This window comes from Dendrobates tinctorius, unplaced genomic scaffold, assembly GCF_039654945.1.
Source record: "Dendrobates tinctorius isolate UK_male_01 unplaced genomic scaffold, ASM3965494v1 ptg000162l, whole genome shotgun sequence".
Lineage (NCBI taxonomy): Eukaryota > Metazoa > Chordata > Amphibia > Anura > Dendrobatidae > Dendrobates > Dendrobates tinctorius.
In genome coordinates this window covers 33,915,176-33,939,454 of record NW_027361829.1, presented here as the reverse complement: position 1 = coordinate 33,939,454, position 24,279 = coordinate 33,915,176, and the positions used below count along the sequence as shown (strand labels likewise).

General features: G+C 42.7%; 1 protein-coding gene across 4 annotated transcripts in view; it reads right to left on the bottom strand.

The window, feature by feature from the left end:
* BBS9 (Bardet-Biedl syndrome 9) overlaps window positions 1–24,279 on the bottom strand; it is a 649,391-nt gene that overhangs the window by 551,497 nt on the left and 73,615 nt on the right. For all 4 annotated transcript variants that reach the window (XM_073549956.1, XM_073549955.1, XM_073549957.1 and 1 more), the window contains exon 6: window positions 17,689–17,802. In XM_073549956.1, the coding sequence (XP_073406057.1) occupies window positions 17,689–17,802 (114 nt within the window). The remainder of the gene's footprint in view (window positions 1–17,688; window positions 17,803–24,279) is intronic.

The window sequence follows — 24,279 nt, the reverse complement described above, 5'->3', positions numbered from 1 at the left end:
GTGCTTTGGGTCATTGTCCTGTTATAGGATGAAATTGGCTCCAATCAAGCACTGTTCACAGGGTATGGCATGGCGCTGCAAAATGGAGTGATAGCCTTCCTTATTCAAAATCCCTTTTATCTTGAACAAATCTCCCACTTTACCAGCACCAAAGCAACCTCAGACCATCACATTACCTCAAGCATGCTTGACAAATGGCGTCAGGCACTCTTCCAGCATCTTTTCAGTTGTTCTGCGTCTCACAAATGTTCTTCTGTGTGATCCAAACACCTAAAACCTGGATTCGTCTGTCCATAACACTTTTTTTCAATCTTCCTCTGTCCAATGTCTGTGTTCTTTTGCCCATATTAATCTTTTCCTTTTATTAGCAAGTCTCAGATATGGCTTTTGCTTTGCCACTCTGCCCTGAAGGTCAGCATCCCGGAGTCGCCTCTTCACTGTAGACGTTTACACTGGCGTTTTGCGTGTACTATTTAATGAAGCTGCTAGTTGAGGACCTGTGAGGTGTCGAGTTCTCAAACTACAGACTCTAATGTACTTGTCTTGTTGCTCAGTTGTGAAGCGGGGCCTCCCACTTCTCTTCCTACTCTGGTTGGAGCCTGTTTGTGTTCTCCTCTGAAGGGAGTAGTACACACCATTGTAGGAAATCTTCAGTTTCTTGGCAATTTCTCGCATGGAATAGACTTCAATCCTAAGAACAAGAATAGACTGTCGAGTTTCACATGAAAGTTCTTTTTTTCTGGCCATTTTGCGAGTTTAATGGAACCAACAAATGTAATGCTCCAGATTCTCAACTAGCTCAAAGGAAGGTCAGGTTTATAGCTTCTCTAATCAGCCAAACTGTTTTCAGCTGTGCTAACATACTTGCACAAGGGTTTTCAAGGGTATTCTAACCATCCATTAGCCTTCTTACACAATTAGCAAACACAAAGTACCATAAGAACACTGGAGTGATGGTTGTTGGAAATTGGCCTCTATACACCTATGAAGACATTGCATTACAAACCAGACGTTTGCAGCTAGAATAGTCATTAACCACATTAACAATGTATAGAGTGTATTTCTGAATCATTTAATGTTAGCTTCATTGGAAAAACTGTAATTTTCTTGCAAAAATAAGGAAATTTCTAAGTGACCCTAAACTTTTGAACAGTAGTGTATATAATATCTGGTTTCATCGATCTATCAAAATACAAAAGTAACCATTTAGACACTGTAATTACCACATTTTGGTCATTGAACGTCTCATAAAAAAAGCAATACAGATTCAAAACGTCGCATGTACTGCAAGATGGTGTCTTTAAAAAAAGCAAAAAACATGATTTCATACAGGTGCATGGCTTGACAAATAAAAAAAAAAAAGCTATGAGTCTCTGATTCTCAACAATTTTTTTTCCCACCATTTCACTTGAATTTTCTTAGCCGATTTTCATATGGTAAAATGAATGATATTGCTCAAAACTACAACTCATCTAGCAAGAAACAGGCCCTTACACGACTATGTAGATGGAAAAATAAAATTTTATAGCTCTAGAAAGGAAAAAAAATCCAAAGCAAAAAATACTAAAAATTGCTGTTCCTGAAGGGATTATTTAAAGGTGAACCTGGAGAGCAAATGCGCCATTTTGTTTTTACTAGATTCCATACACCCATGTGTATACAGTATATCATTAGGAAGGTACTGGCCTAATACAGCCTAGTGTTTTATTATGCTTGATTTTTTTAACGGTGCATACTTCTGAATGTGTAACATGGCTACAATTTATCTAAAATAATTACCAAAAGTTTAATAAATATCTTATTCCATTTTTGGGTTCAATTGATATTTTTAATAATTGTAATGCAGGTCATCTAATGTTTCCAGTCTTACCGCTGCGGACCCAAGAGTCTAACACTTTGTATTTACACATTTGCACCCTGACAACGCTCAACCGTTGGGGATTTGCTGTTGATCCAGTCTTGGGACTGTTTCAGTCAAATGTCACATTAGCAGGCATGCCTAATCATCACATCTCAGATCTATAGTTTTACTGTAAATAGATTCATTCAGACATCTAGCAAATTCCCTTAGAGAAAAGATCTAAACTTGGCTTCTAGAGTTTGCCTGGCTATAGCGGAAATGTGGAGTTAGAGCTGCAGCGCCACCTAGTGGTGCTAAGAAGGAATGGCAAAACACGATTGAATGCTTGAGAAGCTGTAGACATCTGAAATATACACGGCAAGTTTTCATTTTGAAATAGAATTTTCTCCCATTTCTTCAACATCACATGTACAGCCACTTACTTACCTATCAGTGTAAAGAACACGGATCAGTCGTTATCCCTCTAAAGCACATCTAATGAAAAGTTGGCACCTGACCATGTTATGTCCTAAAATTAAGCATTATATAGCATGGCAAAATATTTTTTTCCTTTGAAAACCAAACTAAATAAGTATTGGTATCCATTAATAAGATAATTACCACGCCAGTATTTTATTTATTCCACCATTTGACAGTTATCAGTAAAGCGCATAAATTGGCCAATTAATGTATGCCCATCAACGACGGCAAGTTGACCTTTCTCTGTTGGGTACCTAACCTAATACTTATCAAACATGCCTTTCCTGGGATTTGAGCCTACAATTTAAATGGTCACGCAGGAATCAGCACTAATATAAACGACCGTTGGGCTGAATAAGCAAGGTACCCATCAGAGGAGGGTCACCTTGTCATGGTTGGTGAGCATTCATGAATTGGCCAATTTATGCGCTAAGAACTTTCATTTTTTAAGTACATTCTATTTAGCAACGATGCAGTTTATATCTTATGTATTCAGTGTTTGCATATATCTTGGCCCTTACAGAGAGTGCTGCTATGTTCTTTTTTTGTAGGTTGAGCAGTCACTGCAGCTTGCACCTGTTTACACTGGAGTTGCTGGTCAGTTTTATTTGCTCTCAATTCAAGTCTTTGGGAGCCTCTTTCTGGCCTCATTCTGGCTCTCACAGATTTACATTGAGAAGTGACTTCTGGAGCAGCGCTGAAAACAGCAGAAGATGGCAGTCGGTAACATTTTACTACAGGAAGAAAACATACATTTGTGATATCACTCAGGCGGTAAAATTAAAAAAAAAAACACCAAGGAGGTGCTAAAAATAAATGAGTAAAGTAGACTAATTTAGTATTGTACACTCATATGATAACAAATGGGAAGTTTGTGGTCTGTATCGCTGTAGAAAAATACAAAAATAAAAAAAAACTTTTTTTTTTTTTTTTTTACATTTTCTCCGGCATTTGATGTTCCTTCATCACCTGACAGCGCGGATACAGACCACAAACTTTCCATTTGTTCCATATTTCTCTGGTGAAGTCACCCATGGATCTGCAGCAGCCATACAACCTGGGATCAGCATATATTGATACCATTGTTAGTAATTACTATCGGATAAAGGGGGTTTTACACATAGCGATATCGCTATAACGTCACCGATTTTGTGACGATATAGCGATATCGTTATGTGTGATACTTACCACCGACCGGCTCCCCCGCTGTCCATCGCTGATCGCGCGAGAATGTCCGGCTCCATTTCTCATCGTCAGCTTCTTGCTGTGACGACGAGCGACACGTGGAGGCGGGCGGGAGGACGCCAGGATCGCTGTGTGTGAAAGGTGAGTATCGTGCACTGTATCGCTGCTGCATCGCTGTGAGATCTTTCTGTGTGACAGCTCACTAGCGATCATTTAGCGATGCACCAGCGATCCTGACCGGGTCGGATCGCTGGTGCATTGCTAAATGTAAAAGGGCCTTAAGACCCTATTTTGCACTATTTTTTCTCCTCAGCAGTTTATGTCTTACATTTATATGATATCAATTACATGGATGCCCAATGACTCAATCAAAAATCGTAGGTGCTAGAAAATATATCCAAAACTTAGGTAAGAGTCAAGGGTACAAGGAGAAGAGGAGAGGGGGAGAGAAGGAGAGGAGGGTTGCAGAATGGCCAATACAAAGTCAGACCATATACAGCAGATGAAATCACACGAGATCCCAATGAAAAACATGAAACATATATGGTGCCCACCCCACTGACTGGTGCGCACATGGATTATCTGTTACTGCTTATGGATTCTCGGTGTGTCTATAAACTTCATGTTTTTCATTGGAGTCTCTTGTGTGATTTCAACCACCGTATATGGTCTAATTTTGGATATATGAAGAGGTATTTGGTTTCCCATGATTGACATCCGTTGTGAGGTTCATGCCCTATTGGCTGGACTGCAACCTTCCTCTCCTTCACTCCCCATACTGACGTGTGTAAAAGTCCCGATTGGGCACAATTTCTACCTATGATCCTTCTCTAGATACACACATTTGGTGCACCAATATCCATTATTATATTTGTACATATACATTGCTCCTGTTGATGCATAATATATATAGGTTTATTGGCTCGTTCCAGTCTCACATTTATTTTAATCTGTTTTTATCCTTTTTGTGGATTACTTGTGTAGCGAGTGCACCCAATCATCTCAGCGCCACCACTGTACCAACCATTTGTCTTTACAATGTTTTTTTATATATGCTGTTATCTTCTATAATCATTTATGACCATTTAGGTCAGTTCTTCTCTATTTGGTTCTCCATTATGTCATATTGTACAGTAATGTGTGCAAACTGTAAAAGCGCTGCGGAATATGTTAGCGCTATCTAAAAATAAAAAAATAGAGATTATTATTAATTGTAGAGCATTTTTTTCTCCCAAAGCCTCTACTTCATTCTTTTTTTATTGAATATATGGCTCATTAAACAACAGTTCTGATTGGAAATTAACAATTGGGTAGCCCCCATTGTCCAGTGTCAAAGAGGAATGAACCTGAGCTTCTGTGTCACTATCCGAGTGTGGACAGCGCGGGAGCAGCTCCAGGAGTGGCATCTTCGGAGACTTTAGGGCTCGTTCACACAAGCGTATTTACGACACTGCTTTCTTCACGAGACAGCATTCGGACCAATGTTATTCAATGTAGCACTGCAAATAAGCGATTTTTTTACACTGACAGAATCTGCTCGTGAAACAAATTGCAGCAATGAGCATGAGACTCACATTCAACTCTATGGGTTTGTAAAAAATAAAATGGATCGGTGAGAACTTCCAAACTCAGCACCACTTTTAAAATAGATTATTTATGGGGGTCAGTTTGCAGGGAAGTCCAAAGATCTCTGAATACAGTGGTGGCCAGACATGTGCACCACTGCTTTATTCATTCACTATGGGACTGCAGGAAAAAGCCAAGTGCTGTACTGGGCTATCTCAGTACCATAGTGAATGAATGGAGCAATGGTGCACATGTCCAGGAACTGATCAATTCAGGCGGGATTCAGAGCCCTGTTTTTGAGAAGGATAGAGGACAATTTTAAAAGATTGGAGTAATAAGAAGGAAAGAAGAATGACACTAAATAGGGTTAATTTTTGGCCTGTATGCCTTTGGAAAATAAATGCTTCCAATTCATCAAGCAAGCTATATTTATGCAATAGTGTCTGCAATCAATACAGGATTTGCTGCTGACAAATTTATATATCCCACGACAAAAGTCAATGCCAATATCCTTGCAATAAAACCCAGCAGGGATTATCACTTTTATTCAAACAATTCCAATTTATGATGAATTTTCATGTGGTTGTTTTAGTCTGAGTGGATTTACATCCTGTCACTCTGGTTTTCTCATCTCAAAATTCCTCAATTCCTAATAAGATGATTTTTTTTTTATCCCTCTCGTTACTTCGGCCCAGAAAATGTGCTCCACAGAGAGCAGTAGATAACCGCACTTCAGCTGAAAGTACATGTTAAATCATTAGTTACCGACTCCCTTCCAAGTCTAATGAGACAGGATTTGTAGGTATTTAGATTTAATTAATCAAGGTAGCTCCATCCCGAAAAATGAAGATTCCCACTAAGCAGTTCTCTATATTGACCGGATGACGAATAAATGAGCGGACACAGCTACAATTCCCAAACTGGATCTTAGGTATTCAAAGTTAAATAGGGTTAAAGTTTCATGTACACCGCAGACCGCTGCACACAGAACCATATACAGTCATGGCCAAAAGTATTGACACCCCTGCAATTCTGTCAGATAATACTCAGTTTCTTCCTGAAAATGATTGCAAACACAAATTCTTTGGTATTATTATCTTCATTTACTTTGTCTTAAATGAAAAAACACAAAAAGAATTGTCCTAAAGCCAAATTGGATATAATTCCACACCAAACATAACAAAGAGGGTGGACAAAAGTATTGGCACTGTTTGAAAAATCATGTGATGCTTCTCTAATTTGTGTAATTAACAGCACCTGTAACTTACCTGTGGCACCTAACAGGTGTTGGCAATAACTAAATCACACTTGCAGCCACTTCACATGGATTAAAGTTGACTCAACCTCTGCCCTGTGTCCTTGTGTGTACCACATTGAGCATGGAGAAAAGAAAGAAGACCAAAGAACTGTCTGAGGACTTGAGAAACCAAATTGTGAGGAAGCATGAGCAATTTCAAGGCTACAAGTCCATCTCCAAAGACCTGAATGTTCCTGTGTCTACCGTGCACAGTGTCATCAAGAAGTTTAAAGCCCATGGCACTGTGGCTAACCTCCCTAGATGTGTCCGGAAAAGAAAAATTGACAAGAGGTTTCAACGCAAGATTGTGCGGATGTTGGATAAAGAACCTCCACTAACATCCAAACAAGTTCAAGCTGCCCTGCAGTCCGAGGGTACAACGGTGTCAACCCGTACAATCCGTCGGCGTCTGAATGAAAAGGGACTGTATGGTAGGAGACCCAGGAAGACTCCACTTCTTACCCCGAGACATAAAAAAGCCAGGCTGGAGTTTGCCAAAACTTACCTGAAAAAGCCTAAAACATTTTGGAAGAATGTTCTCTGGTCAGATGAGACAAAAGTAGAGCTTTTAGGGCAAAAGCATCAACATAGAGTTTACAGGAGAAAAAAGAGGCATTCAAAGAAAAGTACATGGTCCCTACAGTCAAACATGGCAGAGGTTCCCTGATGTTTTGGGGTTGCTTTGCTGCCTCTGGCACTGGACTGCTTGACCATGTGCATAGCATTATGAAGTCTGAAGACTACCAACAAATTTTGCAGCATAATGTAGGGCCCAGTGTGAGAAAGCTGGGTCTCCCTCAGAGGTCATGGGTCTTCCAGCAGGACAATGACCCAAAACACACTTCAAAAAGCACTAGAAAATGGTTTGAGAGAAAGCACTGGAGACATCTAAGGTGGCCAGCAATGAGTCCAGACCTGAATCCCATAGAACACCTGTGGAGAGATCTAAAAATGGCAGTTTGGAGAAGGCACCCTTCAAATATCAGGGACCTGGAGTAGTTTGCCAAAGAAGAATGGTCTAAAATTCCAGCAGAGCATTGTAAGAAACTCATTGATGGTTACCGGAAGCGGTTGGTCGCAGTTATTTTGGCTAAAGGTTGTGCAACCAAGTATTAGGCTGAGGGTGCCAATACTTTTGTCCGGCCCATTTTTGGAGTTTTGTGTGAAATGATCACTGTTTTGCTTTTTGCTTCATTCTCTTTTGTGTTTTTTCATTTAAGACAAATTAAATGAAGATAATAATACCAAAGAATTTGTGTTTGCAATCATTTTCAGGAAGAAACTGAATATTATCTGACAGAATTGCAGGGGGTGTCAATACTTTTGGCCATGACTGTATCTGGAGACAATCTTCCATAAAAGTGAAATAAAGACCGAAACCTATAGAATTCAACAAAGCATGCCACAATGTATTTTTCCGTTTAAAGCTCTTTATACAATAGAAGCGTGATATCTTTAAAACGAACCTGTCAATTGATTGATGCTGCCCATGGGCTGGAGGAATCAGATCCTGTTTACACAAAAGCAGCCAGGTGTTTTTCTTGATAATGCTCAGGTGTTTCAGAGAAAACTTAGTTTAAAGGGGTGCTCCGACACCTAAAATATATTTTATAACTATCGATCCTTACGCTCTAACCACTTTTGCAATTTTTTTTTTATTACAAAATGCCCTGAACTGTTCCCTGTCTAGGTAATTAATATTATTATAGATTTATATAGCGCCATTTATTCCGTGGCGCTTTACATGTGAAAAGGGGAAATATAGACAAGTACAATAGACGTATAAGACAAGGGACACACAAGTACAGAAGGAGAGAGGACCCTGCCCGCGAGGGCTCACAGTCTACAGGGATGGGTGAGGATACAGTAGGAGAGGGTAGAGCTGGTTGTGCGGTGGTTCAGTAGACCAAGGATCATTGTAGGCTTGTCGGAATAGGTGGGTCTTCAGGTTCTTCTTGAAGGTTTCCGTTGTTGGTGAGAGTCTGATGTGTTGCGGCAGAGAGTTCCAGAGTATGGGGGAAGCACGGGAGAAGTCTTGTATGCAGTTGTGGGAAGAAGAGATAAGGGGGGGAGTGGAGAAGGAGATCTTGAGAGGATCGAAGGTTGTGTGCGGGTAGTACCAGGAGACCATGTCACAGACGTATGGAGGAGACAGGTTGTAGATGGCTTTGTATGTCATGGCTAGGGTTTTGAACTGGAGCCTCTGGGCAATAGGAAGCCAGTGAAGGGCCTGGCATAGGGGGGAGGCTGGGGAATAGCGGGGAGACAGGTGGATTAGTTAGGCAGCCAAGCGTAGGATGGACTGGAGTGGTGCCAGAGTGGAGGATGATTTGTCTGGCTGCGGCCAAAGCATTTATAATTCCCTCACTGCAGCGACCTAATAGCAAGTGCACAACAAGTAGTAATCCGGCGACTAATTATCCTAGGTGTAGTTCCCTGACTGACCCGAGGGTAAGGGGGGCGCCAGAGAGCTGCAAGTTCCAAAGTGGAACTGGAAAGTGGGATATACATAAAATCCCAGCAGCTTGTAACCTATTGTGGCAGCGGTGAGATAACCAAAATAAACCCCCCTGCGTAAATTGTGAATGCAAGGAAAAAAAAAAAAAATAGTGTTCAGCTCACCCTTTATACTTCCATGTTGCTTTCAAGCACGGGCCACAGAGCTTAAGAACTTTTCGTTCGAAACGCGTACAGTGTCTCCTCAACCTTCCCTCCGGTTTTCCGGTCGCGTTCATGCATTTTTGTATTCTGCATACCTATTTTATGGATATCTAAATAAAATGTTTTGGATTTTACCCTTTTGAGCTGGACCGTCCTTTCCGTATTTTGGTAAATTGTGAGGGCAAGACAAGCTTGCTGTTTTATATCACATGGTGCCAGCGATGGGACAACCAAGATAAGCCCCCCTGTGCCTGTGACAGCCGTGTGCGGCCAAAGGTCACACCCCCTGATCGTGACATATTGGTAATTTGTAGTTCCTAAATGTGTTTTTTTAATGTACTCCCTGTAATGTACGGTTTGAGAGGATTCTCAAACATGACAACACAGGAGGCTGGGGCTGCACTCACTTCCCGCAGCTTCCATTGCCACTCCAAGAACAAGATGTCACAGGGGACAGCGCTGCAGTTACTCACTAGTTTCTTGCATCTTCGTCCTCTGAAGACATCCTGGATGCTTGGTGATAGACGCCGTGGATGATGCGAGTGCTGACACTCTGATTCTACCTCCGCAACCGTAGTGTCTGAAAGAAAACGTTGTCAGAGGGCGGTGATAGAAGTAGTGAGTGACACCAGGGCCTCCCCACAGCTTCTAGTACCACCCTCAAACGAGTCATCTCCAGGAGGCGGTGATAGAAGCAGTGAGTGACACCAGCACTGCCCCTGATGATGAGTCGTTTGAGGGTGGTGATAGAAGTTGTGAGGTGGCACTGCTGTCACTCACTGCTTCTATTTCCACCCTCTGAAAACGTCTTCCTTCATAGAAGCTACAGTGGCAGAGATAGAATTAGACCGTTGGTGCTGCACTCACATCTGCTATAGCGTCAATCACCCAAGATGCAGGATGTCTTCAGAGGCGACAGCAATGCAAGAACCTAGTGAGAAACTTCAGCACTGCTCCCTGTGATGTCCTAGAATACCTTCAGCTCCTTTATTGTTGCTGTAGGCATCTTGGCATCCTCCCGATCCAATTTTCTTCTTGTCTTTTTGTCAATTTTTGAGGGGCACCCATCTTGGTAATGTCACTCTTCTGCCAAATGTAAGCCACTTCTTCATGACCAGCTTCACAGTGTTCCATCATTTATCTAATGCTTTGGTTATCTTGATTGATAACTTTCAATAAAGAGTTCCCTTTGCTGTGTTGTAAGCTGTTTACGAAGCTTGGCTTTTGCTGTTAAATGCAACTGAGTGGGCCAGTTATAAAGATGCAATCCAAAATGGCAGACTTCAAAATGGCCACCATGGTCACCACCCATGTTGAAAAGTCCCCCCCCATAGACTAATGTGTCACAAACAGGAAGTTGATATCACCAACCATTCCCATTTAATTTAGGTTTATCCATATAAATGGCCCACCCTGTAGTCCTACACTGTATATGAGTATATGATTTATATTCAACAAAATACGGCATTACTCAGTCATAATATTTCACCACAAGCTTAATATTGTGTTCACAAGCCCATCTGAAACTCTATTTTAGCAATTTGCAGTACAGTAGTTTAGCTTTACGACTGGAGACACAGGCTAACCTCCACTCCCCATGACATCAATTAGCCTTGGGTGTACATGAACCTGCCATTGGCTCACAAGTTGTTCATCCTGGGATCAATTTTGGTAGGTTCTAACCAATATCGAGAGTACCCCAGAAAACCTGCTGTTTTGTAAATGCTCTGGACCCAATATTCTCACCATCACAATTTGGCCCTTAGCAAAGTCGCTCAGTGGTAAGGGCTCACTTGGTGAGAATGATTCTTTAAGCTGCAGGTCGGGGTGAGCAACCAGGAACGGAGGCGAAGGTGCACTGGAGCGGCTCCAGAAACAAGACAAGTAAATCAGCAAGGCCCATGGTTGGTCGGTAAGCTGGCCAGCAGAAAAACAAGTGGAGACAATAGCAGAGTTTGAGCAGAGCCAGGTACGGAGATACATCTGGGAACAGTGACTGTATAGGATACTTGTATCTCCTAGCAGAGTTACAGTTAATCACAGAAACACAGTCTGGTATCGTCCAGCAGCAGGGAAATGCTTAATCACAGGTATAACAGAAGTAAATCCAGTCTGCGATATTCCAGCAGGGAAAATGTTTAATAGCAGTGATGTAGGCAAACTGGGACTTGAGGTGAGGAAATGGTTTACTGCAATATAACATTGTAGCGGAGGCAAAATGGACTGCATTATATTGAATGTAGACGGCAGGTGTGAACAGGACAGAACAGTTGCAAGAAGTTGCTGAGAAGTTTGTGAAGACAACACCCAGTAAACAGGACTGACCTTGGCGATTACAATGGTTGATGCATGGAAGTCAGAAAAAGTAAAGGAGATAACAGACGCATGGTTAAGGCTGAGCCAACAGAAGGATCAAAAAATTATAGAGGCAACCCAAGCAAACATACATTCTCCTAGCAGATGTCGTCCTTGGTGAGATTTGAACCCAGGACCCCAGTGATGCAAGGCTGCAGTGCTAACCACTGAACTTAATACCCAAGTATCTGGCCTCTGCCAGAGTAGGCCTTAAAAGATCTAGGGTAATGATCTCTAAAGAGTTTGTCAGGTACCTGAGAAACCAGATGTGGATTACTGAAAAGGCAGGCAGCCAACAGGAGCAGGTAGCAAGGTCGGCACTTTTCCGACTACAGGAGACCTTTAAGCTTTCCCTTTATTCCCATTTCAAAAACTGACTACTTGCTGCCAAATATATTCTGACATGTGACATATCATCATTCTTAATCACTTAACCTGGTATATTTTCTGTTTGGTTTATATGTAAGGAGAAGAAGCAAGCCAGGCTTGTCTCATCCATAACGGGCATTGAACCGTCGTGTCTGTCACCTCAGTTTCAGGGGGTAGCGCTGGATGTTCCATGTGCTCAAGAAAAGGAGGCGCGGCTAAGCAGACAGAAAATGTGCGTAGAAATTCAAACTGTGGAGGCGGGAACGCTGAGCGTGCGTCAGTGGTGTAAGGTAATTTCAGCTGTGAGGCGAGAAGGTGGCGCTAAGGGAAGCCAGAGACAAGAATACACGCTGACAGGAGATGACCGACGGGGTCCCGCTAACAGGCTGCATGTACCGCTGTCCCCGCTAACATTGCTGTCCCCGCTAACCTCGCTGTCCCTGCCTACATCAAGGTCCTTGACAAGACTGCGAACTCTGCCAACGACGCTGACACAACTGCCCCGGCCGACAATACTGACTGGGGAAGGCAAGGTCTGCGTGAGGGATACCGGTGCTCAACAGTACAACTCAGCAGACCGAACAGGCCACCGTGAACTGTTTCGGGACCGTCTCACAGGTCCCGCTAGTACAAGGATTCTCACCACTGAGGGAAGAATCTGCCCCTCCTTCTGCCCTGCAACCGTTGGGACCAGTGCCCATGCTAGAACCCCGGGCAACCACCACCAGCGACAGGATTGAAAAGAAGACACCATCAGGACAACAAGAGGACATTCTCATCATAAGAAAAGCTTCCCCCATTTTCCACAAGATTGTAACAGATCCCCATTGTGGCTCATTCCAAGTGACCCCAGTCAAAGTGAGGGGCACATCTGTGACTGGAGCGCAAAGTGATAAGTGCATAGTTTACATTTTCTCCCCCTATTAGTTAAAACCCCCTTGAAGTGTACTTTGTATTAGGGAAGAACTCTCCCCCCATTTAAATATCTCCCAGTGAGGAGTATCCTCCTGTGAATTAACCCCTTAATGACCGCCAATACGTCTTTTTACTGACCTGAGTTATAAGAGAATATCATCCCTATACAGGTGACAATCCAGCAGATGTCTGCTGTACACTATAACTGACAACTTGCTGTATCACAAACGATCAGTGTTGGCACCGTCCTTACCTGTTTAACCCCTTAGATGCTGCTGTAAAAAGTGACTACATCAAATAAATGATTAATAGATTGTGGGGGCTTCCGCTTTAATCTAATTGACAAACCGAGATCATGATTGTGTGGTCCTGATGTTTGAGAGAGCAGTTCATGACCAAATAGCGGCCTTAGAGACTCCCGGCTATAGCGGTCAGTTCAGAAGTTAGCGACATTTAGGTGGTAAACAAACACTTTTTCATTCCTGCTATACCACTTTGCATTAATACCTGAAAATCACCTGAAGGGTTAATAAACTAGCTGACAGAAATTTTCAATATGTCAGGGGGTGCTGTTTTTAAAATGGTATCACTTTTGGGAGATTTCCAATATATAGGACTCCTAAAGTCACTTCAAATTGGATGGGTCCCTTAAAAAAAAAAAAATTTTGTAAATTTCCTTGAAAAAATGAAAAATTACTGTTGCAAAACCTCCTAAAAAGCTAACAAAAGAAATTAGTGTTTTAAAAATGGTGCTAATGTAAGGCAGACATGTGGGAATACCAAATTTATCATTACATAAAGAGTAAATATCTAAAATAAGAAACATAAAAAAATAGTTGTAATTTTCTTAATGATTCAATAAAGACTGGAACAGAAACCATACTTTTGAAGCAGAGGAGTAAACATATAGGGTGGGAAGCTCCAGTGCAAAGATAACAATCTGGACCCTTTACTTGCCGAGTAACAATATTTAGACAGCAGAACATTTTATACTAACAAAATATTTTATACCTGTCAAGGATGACACTAGAGAGCAAACGGAGATCCCACAGTTGCCACCAACTGTCAAGGATGACACCGGAGAAATCATGCAGATCCCCCCCCGCTGCCACCAATTGTTAAGGATGACACCGGAGAGATCATGCAGATCCCACCACTGCTACCAATTGTCAAAGGTCACAGCCAGGGGAGGTCAAGCTGACCCCATCATGCTGTTATCTTTTTGTCATAAACAGCCCTCTGCTTCCCCCTATGGTCAGGACAATTACACGAATCTACACCGATTAACGGAGGAGGCCACAGGCTGTTCTCACTAGTAAGTCAGTTATTGGAGAATTAACAGGGAGCGTATGATATGTACACTTCCGATTCCAAAGCAAGGAATATATACTCTGGACGGTCACTGCTAACTCCACAATAAACCAAGAGCGAATTAGCCACCACCAATCATTTATATGCCGATAAGACGCCTGGTTTCAGGTAGTGCATGGCTTTCAGGAGTGCAGTTTAAAAAAGAAAAGTAAAAGAACTATTACATTTACATTTAATCAAGAAAGCTAGGTAGTGTTTCTAAAAAAAAAAAAAATATACAAACGATTTTACAACGGCAACAAAACAATACAACATATACAATTACAGAAAATAAACTGGATTAACAAAAGAAACGTACTAAACGCAGGTCACAGAGATGGCTCAGCTTAGCGGATGGAAGCAATCAGATTGAAAAATATCTGGCTAACGTGGAACAAGCCTACACTGATATGTATCTTCCTTAGCATTGAACACAGATCATAATTTGCATTTTGTTTTTATCAGCTCATAAGTTACACCAACACACATCCACTTGATGATTCCCAATAGGGCTGGTTATGGAATGTGGCTTCAGTTTTAGAAAATTATTATATTCCCAACATTCACAATATCTTCACTCCTGACAAACACAGGCATTCGATATCACCATCATATTTTATATCACCTTTACATAGTAAACATGGCATGGCTGTTATCAGCGATCTGACTACTATTGATTTGGGGCTTATAGGCATGCCTCACAGTTATGAGAAAATATGCATATTATTAGCATATTACTCCTAAAGTTGAAAATGTATGTCCCATCAATATCGGATCTATATACAGACTCCAATATTCATAACTGTACATTGGAAACACACTCTGGGGAAGTTCTTACATCAGAGCAGTTCATCCTACTTCTCCTCCTTAAATCAAACAAACCTCAGACTTCATGCCTATTCCCAGCAAAATTACCATTCTTAGGCTGGTTTCAGATTAACGTTTTTTAGCACAGCGCATCGTGGGCGTCCATGAGCGCCTATGCTTAACATGGCAGGCGCATGGTCTAGCGTTTGCACACGCTTGTATGAGTTTTCGTGCGCATGCGCTTTTTGTAGTGTGCGCCTAGGTTTTTGGGTCCGTCCGACTGTGTCAAAAAACGCATGCGCATTCATGCGTGCGCACAGAATGCGACAAAATGGCGCATTACAGTCTATGGGAACGCTGGCGTGCGCATCGACATGCGCACGCCTGCGTTTAAAATCACATGCGTTTTAAGAGTTAACATGGCTGGAAACTGGCTAAAACGCATGCGCCTAAAAAACGCAAACGCATGAAAAACGCATGATGCGTTTTTTGCATGCGTTTCTATTGCGCATGAAGCGCAGCGCTAAAAAATGCTAATGTGAAAGTAGCCTTAGGGCCCCGTTACACGCTTCAATGTTCCAGCAATCTCACCAACAATCCGACGTGGATGGGATCTCTGGGACATAGTTAGCTGATCGCTGGTGAGCTGTCACATAGGCAGACTCACCAGCGATCAGGACCAGCGAGCACGCTGGTATCAGTTACATGCTGTTTACCCTGGATACCCGATCAGGACCAGAGAGCACGCTGGTATACAGGGTAAACAGCGGGTATCTAAGCTCTGCTTACCCTGGATAAAAGCTCCCAGCATCTGCTGTATGGCGCTGGGAGCTCGCTGATCGTTGGTCTCTCGCTGTCACACGCAGCGATGTGTGCTGTCCAGCGGGAGACCAACGATAGATTTATGGCCCAGACCATTAGGCAACGATTAACGATCAGCCAACTTATCGTTGATCGTTGCTACGTGTCACACGCAATGATGTCGTTTCAATATCGCTGCTATGTCACCAAACTGGTGACGTTGCAACGATATCGTTCACAATATCGTTGTGTGTAATGGGGGCCTTTAAATACCTGTCCACACCAGGTATTTAAGCCTCTCTGGGCTTCAAAAGGAGTTTTAATTAGTTTTGCCACATCTTATCTAACACTAATTTTTCTTTACCCAATGTCAACTGTGTAATTGTACATTAAGGAGGGTTGTAGATTGTAAGCTCTTTCTCGTACTGAAGATTCTGTGTGTGGGGGGGGTGAATGCCCCCTCACTGGAGAGGCCTAATGGATTTCAATTTTTTCTACGACAATATAATTGACGACACTCCCAGAATTATGGAATACCAAAGCCTCGCTAATCCTTCTAAAAAATTGGGGAAACCAGTTATTTGCAGGGGTTTCTATAACCAGGGAAAAGTGTGGAGCGGGGTAGAGAAGAAATGGGAGAAAAAGGTATGTAGCTACGTGTACCGCAAAGGGACATTCTTCGCACATGACTGCCTTCAGAAGTTGACAATTGTGATTTATGAACGTAGGGATCTGACCTCTAAGACTCCCACAACTTTTTACAGCTCAAGTTATTGGTGAAAGACCTGCAGTTCCTGTGCATCCAGATGGATGGGAGCGCTGCTGTGCAGAGTTAACTTCAAGGAAGAGTGGGGTAAAGAAGAAAGCTATTAATAACTATATTCCACGTCACAAATAGCATACAGCATAACAGCCATGTCTAAACTAATGTACTTGTTAGGGAAATCTAAAGTACTAGTTTCCTTGGGGATAAGAACATTATACCGCTGGCCAAGTCTAATCTATTTCTGTACTGTTTTATTATAGGCTATAAGAAAGTCCTCCGCAAAGAGACAGGGTGTTTCCCGCAGTCGAAATTTATTAATCTTTTAGCAGCCAGAAGTTGCAAACATTTGAAACACAGGAAGCATTATACCTGGAGCCGTAAAAGAGAATGTCTTCAGACAAAAAAAAGGTCATGCCAGCTCAAAAAGAGGAAATGCCAAAAAAATACTACACAGGGCAGCGCTTTATAGGCCATTGGTCTGAACTGCCACAACACCTATTGGGAGAATTCTTAACAACCAAAGCTTTTGTTCCCTAACCAGATCGATGGTATAAAAAAATGTCATGTCTATAATACAAGTATAAGGGTACCGAATGAGAATTAGAAGAATTGGGCCTGGAAGGGGCATCTGCAGCCATCACTCACAAAAGTTATCATTGGCCATTTGGCTTATACGCAACAAAGAAAAACACTGAGAAGTGCTCACAGCGAGCTCTTGCCACTAAGGCTAGGGCTACATGGCAACGTTGGCCACACAACATGTTGCCATGCAAAAACGGGAGTACATCACAACATAAGGAAAGTGATTAAGGCCTCTGCCGAGACAGAAACAAGCAATTTGACGTAAAATTAACAGGTATGGATGGTGACTTGATGTAAATGGATGTATTTTTGAACATTTTTGTAATTAGGTTCCATTAAAAAAGTGCACCATTGGCCTTCTATAATCTGTGTTACACTGTTTATTGCTGGCTGCAGAAATGGCTTAACTGAGCATCAATCAGCGAGCTCATTCTAATATGTGAAACCACGAATTGCTCATGAAATGAACCATTGGTGACTACTGGCCTTCTTGTATAAGAAATCCATAGTCATCTAGTGACGGTGATATAGCAGAGCCACCATAGGACTTTTGGACTTCTATATGTAGTCCAATGTTGGTCTTCTGCAATTCGTGCAGAGATATATTACAAGCGTACAACTCATTACATTTCAATATACAAAACATTAAATTTATGAATAGACAGTATCATGGAAGAACATTTGTTCAAATTTTAAGGTCAGTTCACAACATACCTTTAACTCCTCCAAATGGGCCATGAGTCATGTTGCAAGCTGTTCGCCGAAGATTATGTTCATACATCAATTTAATCTGGTGTTGGTTTCCATGTTCCACGTTTCCTAAGGTACCTGCAGAGAAAGGCAAGAAAACAAAAGGTTCCACTGAAATATTGAGTTGAACATGACTCTAAGGTTACAATCCAATGTACATTTTGTAAAAAACATCCGAATTCAAGACTACATACACTATAAAAATGTCTGCAGCCTAAAGAGAGCAGCCATGCAGACTTGAAAACAGCAGATGTCACCCTCTAACCTGCAAAAAGGAAAATGTACAGTGAACCCACACAATATTCACAGTGGTATTACCCACTGAAGATTTCACTGCAGCGGATATATAAATTGGGAACATATCCTTTTTGACTACATTAACTAGGATGAAGCCCAAAATTTTACCACCGTTAATGCACTCTGCTCAGAAATCCACACCATGCATCCGCTTAAGAGGAAGCTAGACGCCAGAACATCATCTGTATTCATATGTATACAATGCACCAATAAGCCAGGCTTTGTCTCCTTATACAAAAGTCTCACTTATCAGTCACTCTCAAAGACTGCTCAAATCCGTCTTCAGCAAGGCATCAAATTAATTTGCTGCCTATAGAAGTCTATGAAGAGGGAAGGGGGCTGAAGGAAAACATCATCAGAGAGACACAAAAAAGATGCCAAAATTGATGCAAAAATTAAACATTTCAGAATTCATGGCAAAATACACACAATGTGTGAATCCACTCTTCTATTTACTAGATCTCGCAAAGAGAAATCTGCTAAAAAATTAATATAATGGCCATAAATAGCATTATTCTTCACATACACGTGACAGCCTGTTCTGAAAAAAGTTACGGTACCTGAAAGTGGAGTTAATTCTTATTAATTTATTTTCTTATTACAGTGCTAGGAAGGAGAGTCATTCCATGCGCCCTTCGACACTCCCGTAGTGCTATCAGGGTTTGCCGATGAGTTGCAATGACAGCCGGGGATCTACTGAAGACCCCATGCTTATTAGGACAGTTCTCCTGTGAACACCACCTTCTGGATGGTGTTGACAGGTGACTGTGATTATTGCTATATATAGCAGTACTGTGGTATTGCTGAATATATTACATGATCGCAGGGTCAAGTCCCCTACGGCGAAAAACAAGTACAATGAAAATTTTAAAAAAATAAAAAAAATATAGAGAGAGAATTTCAAATCCCCTCTTTTGCCATATTAAAAATAATTTAAGTGACATGAAGTGACAGAAGTGACATGGTTAATTTTGTAAAAAAGTCCAATATATCAAAATATAAGATTAATTACAGCAATTAGTAAACAGTGTAATGAGAAAAAAAATCAAATCTCAAAGCCCGACATCTGAAGCTTCCGACTAGGACACATATTCCTTAGAAAAGTCCAGTGCCACCAATACTGGCTGTTTACACAGGTCTAGCTTCAGTTCCTTGAAGACAGTCTCAGCTTCTGAAGACCACATAGCCATAACCGACTTTGTCCCTTTAAGGAGCTCCGTCAAAGGGGTGGCTATCATGGCAAAGTTAGGGATAAACCGGTGATAGCAGTCCACGATGCCGAGGAACACTCTGAACTCCTTCTTTGAGAAAGGTTGTGGCCAATTCTGGTTCGGTTCAATTTTATTTGGGGCTTTATTTCACCCCTGGCTATGACATAGCCCAAGTATTTAGCTTCCTCCAAGCCTACGGCACATTTCCTCAAGTTTATGGAAAACCCCGCCATTTGTAGAGCATCAAGCATTGCTTAGACTTTGCTCACATGGCTTCCCCAATTCTGTCTGAAGATCATGAAGTCATCCAGGTAGGCCGCTGCGTGCTTCTTGTGGGGAACTAGGACCTGGTCCATGGCTCATTGGAAGGTGGTCGGAGCGCCTTGCAACCCAAATGGCATGCATGTGTACTGGAAACAGCAGTCTGGCATTGATAAGGCAGCTTTCTTGGCATCTTGGGACATGGGAGTTTGCCAATACCTTTTTGTGAGGTTAAGAGTAGTAATGTATTAGGCAGGCCCTAGTCTTTCAATCAGTCCATCAACATGGGGTATTGGATATGTATCGAACTTAGAGACCTCATTCAGTTTTCTATTGTCATTGGAAAACTGCCATTCTCCATGTAATTTCGGCACTAAGACTATGAGACTAAATCAGCCACTCTTGAACTTTTCAATGACTCCCAGGCTCAGCATCCGCTTCATCTCTTTCAAGATCAGCACTCGGCGGGCTTCAACTTCACCTGAACATGAGGCTCCGTGAGAACCTTATGCGCTATGACCCGAGTACACCAAAGTAATTATGAGAACACTCCAATGTAGCAAATCTCGGCACTGCTGCTTTTGAGCACATGACAGCGACTCTGCCACCTTGTTCTCTTTCATGTTGGCTTCAGACTCCGCCACCAAACACGGAGCTTCCTCGTGCTTAATATCTCACCACGGCTTAATCAGGTTGATGTGATACACCTCGTAGGGCTTCCTTCTTCCTGGTTGGTGCACTTTATGGTTGACATCCTCAACCTTTTCAACTACGTCACAGGCCCTGCCACTTGGCCAGAGCTCTCCACTGTAGGTCCCAGCACCAGTACCCGATCCCCATGGTTGAAGAGTCTCACACTCGCCTATCTATTGTACAATCTCGACTGTGCCTCTTGTGCTTTGAGGTGTTCTTTCACCATGGGCATCACCTTGGCCATTCTCTCTTGCAAATCCGCCACATGTTCGATTACACTCATGTAGGGTGCAGACTCCGTATCTCAGGTCTTCTTCCCTACATCTAGGAGTCCGTGGGGTTTCAGCCATACAACAGTTCAAATGGGGAGAAACCAGAAGAGACCTGTGGGACTTCTTTGATGGAGAACAAAAGGTATGGCAGTAGACAGTGCCAGTCTTGGCCATCCTTCTCTACTACCATTTTCAACATGGCCTTCAAGGTTTTATTAAACCTCTCCAACAAACTATCTGTGGATGGTAGACTTTAGTCCTAATTATAGTGTTTTGCACAATTCTCTCATCACCTTTGACATGAATGGCGCTCCTTGGTCCATTAGGATCTCCTTGGGCAACCCTGTTCTGGAAAAAATATGGATCCACTCCAGAGCTATACATTTGGCGGAGGAGTTTTGCAGTGGTACTGTCTCAGAATATGGTGTAGCATAGTCCAGGACCACTAGGATATACTGATGCCGTCTGGTGGAGTTGACCAGTGGTCCCACTAGATCCATGGCTATGCAATCATATGGAACCTCAATTATATACAATGGCACTAAGGAGCTACGGAATTGAGCAGCTGTGGAGGCCAGCTGGCAGTTGGGACAGGACGTACAATAATTCAGGATTTCTCAGTGACAAGCAGGCCAGTAGAACCTCTCAAAGATCCGTTCCTTATTTTTTTCTACCCCCAGATGACCACCTAACACATGCGTATGGGCCATGTCTAACACCTTGTGTATGTATGGCCCTGGACCTGTAATTGCTTGATAACCTCACCTCTCTGCTTGGTGATTGGAAATAGTAACGCCCCATTTACAGCAAAATGAACTAAATTTGAGAAACACCATTAAGTACAGTTACATTACCAAATGACCCTTTTAGAGTTAAATCCCTGAGCTGAGCGGTTCCAAAGTTTCTCCCGGACATCTCCAGCACAGGTATGTTGGCCTCGAGGGATGTTACCTCATCACCAACAAGCATGCAGAAAAGGAAAATCGTCAGCCGTGGCCAGCGATGATGTTTCTTTAGGAGTGGCCTGCCTGTCTGTCGTCCAAGCAATCAAGGGACTCCACTCTGCCCCACAAGTCCCAGAACAAAGGAAAGTCCCACCCTATTATAACAGGGTGCAAAAGATCCTTGACTACACTAACTTCATTGGCACCTGGTGCCACAGTTTGTGTCTATGACCACTCGGGCCACAAAGAAGTCTTTAGTGTCACCATGGATACAGTGGCCACCCACCATTATCTCAGGAACCAGCCGATGAGGAACTGCAATCCTCACTAAGGTTACCAAACTTACAGAGTTCAACAGACCAGTTATTTGCACTCCATTCACTGATACGGGACATGCCTGCAGCCCCTTGCTGGGTTGAGCAAAAGAACTGCCGACAAGGTATGCAAAATATGAGCAGTGTCGACCTAAGCTGCAGTCCATGTTATTGGATGGGCCCTTTGGTAGCAACTCAAACACCTCCTGGGCTCTTGGATGCCCCCCCCCCCTAGATGTGGCTCTAGATCCCTTCTTTTGGTTGTCAGCCCCCTTTCTGGAATCCTAATACAAAGATGCTAAAAACCCCTTGCTTCCCCAAGGAATTGCCGATCACCTGGTAACTTTCCAATAGCCCCACACCAGGTCAGTAGCATTCCGGGGATCTCCCTGGGCAACCCAGGAATGCTCCGGCCTCAGAAGGGAATTTATGAATCTATCCTTGCTGACCCTCTTCACCATTTGTGTTGACGAAGAAGATTCAGGCTGCAACCACTTTTGGACCAGGTGTAGGAGGTCGAACATTTGGGACCGGGGAGGTTTGTCATGGCAATAGACCCAGTGGTGCACTCACTGCACCCTGACAGTCAGTCACTCCAGAAAGCGCCAAGTTCTCAGTTTTCAGCTTGGCGTACTCTTTTGGATCCTGAAAGACCAGGTCTTAATAGGCTTTCGGCGGTTCCTCTGTTACATATGGTGTCAGAACCTCCACTCACTGCTCCGGAGAAAATTTCTCCTATTCTGCCACCCTTTTGAAAACAATAGGTACTAGATAGTATGTGCACTCAGCAATTGTGGGTGCGCTGGCTTGACTGTTTGATTCCAAATAATCAGGTGTAAGGTAATCAGCTGCACTCGCAGAGACTTTGCAAATAGTGTCTGTTATTATACAAGAAATAGTCAGCCAATCACCCCAGTGCTCAATTGTTCAATATCATAATAGGCGATGATGGGTAAAGCGATAAGTTAGGTTACGTTTCGACCCACCCTGGGCCTTTCTCAAACATCGCTAAAAAGAAATATATACAAAATTATTGTGCTGTACCAATATTCATGTGGAAATATCATAAACCCAAAATAAATATAAATACAAAATTCATGGTAAATGAAATTACATATATTCTTAGTGAAGAGGTGGTGGTGATCTTATTAACAAATCAAGAGGATTGGGTGGATTTTCTTCTCCTGACTGAGTTTGCACTCAATAAGTGAACCTTTACTGCTACCGGAACCTAGCCTTGCCTTTGTTGTGGGGGATTCCATCTGGTTTTCAGATATTGTTTTGGTTTGCAGTCTGCAGTTCCAGAGGAGGAAATATATTCATCTCGTTTGGATAAGGTTTGGAGAAAGGTTAAAAAGAGGTCTTTCGATAATTTGCGATCGAATCAAGAGAACTGCCAATTGAAGACATAGAAAGACTCCTGTCTTTTGGTTGGGAGATTCTGTGTGGTTAACCTCTTAAAATACCCTGTCTTAAAGTTCCATCAAGAAAATTTGCTCCTAAATTTGTTGGACCATATAAGAAAATTAAGATCATTAATCCGGTGATGGTTAAGCTGCAACTCCCGCTTGCATGGATGATTAATAATTCTTTTCATGTCTCGCTTGTTAATACGTTTGAAGAGACACTTGGTAGAGGACAAAGAATATGAAGTGAAGGTGTCTTGAAGTCCAGACATATCAAACGACGACTTCAGTTTATTGTCAATGGAAGAGTTTCGGTCCAGAGGATAAATCCTGGGTGCATGCTAAAGATCTACAAACCGTTCGCCTAGTATGGTAGTTCTACTTGTGGCATCAGCAGTTGGGGATCTCGGTGGGTCTAGTAGCTCCTCCTTGAAGTGGAGGGAGGGGACTGTCATGCTTCTGGATTCGAACAGACCAAGGTTAGAAAAGTGTTTTTCCTAGTCTGAACAGGGACCTGTCAGGTTCAGGCATTTGTCTTCTTTGTACATTACCCTTGTGATAGTGCTCTAGCAGTCATAACAGATATTTTGTGGAGGAAGCACAGTAAGAGGCAATTATCTATTTTACTGTAGCCACATTAGCTGTGCCTTAGGCACGCACTCCTGGGCTGTCCAGGTCACAGCTGTAAGAGGAGATCTCGGCCATTTTATAGTAGCCTGCAGCGTATGCTGTGGGCTTTACTTTCCCCTGTCATTGCATACACTGCTCAGTGCGTGCAATGACAGGAGCTGTGGGGGTCATGCTTTCACATGTCAGCATTACCCCACAGCTGTGACTGTCACCCGTTGTAATGCTACCGCCGATACTGTCGGTCACAGCGCTGTGAGATCATGCTTGCAGATGTCAGCGCTTCCCCACAGCTGTGACTATCACCCTCAGTAATGCTACCGCCGGTACTGTTGACCACAGCGCTGCGGATCATGCTGGCAGATGTCAGCGTGATTCTGCAGCTGTGACTGTCACCCGCGGTAACGCTAACGCTGGTACTGTCGATCACAGCGCTGCGGGATCATGCTGGCAGATGTCAGCATGATTCCGCAGCTGACTGTGACCCACAGCGATGACCGAAGTAAAAAAGCAGGAGCGGGCCAATGAGA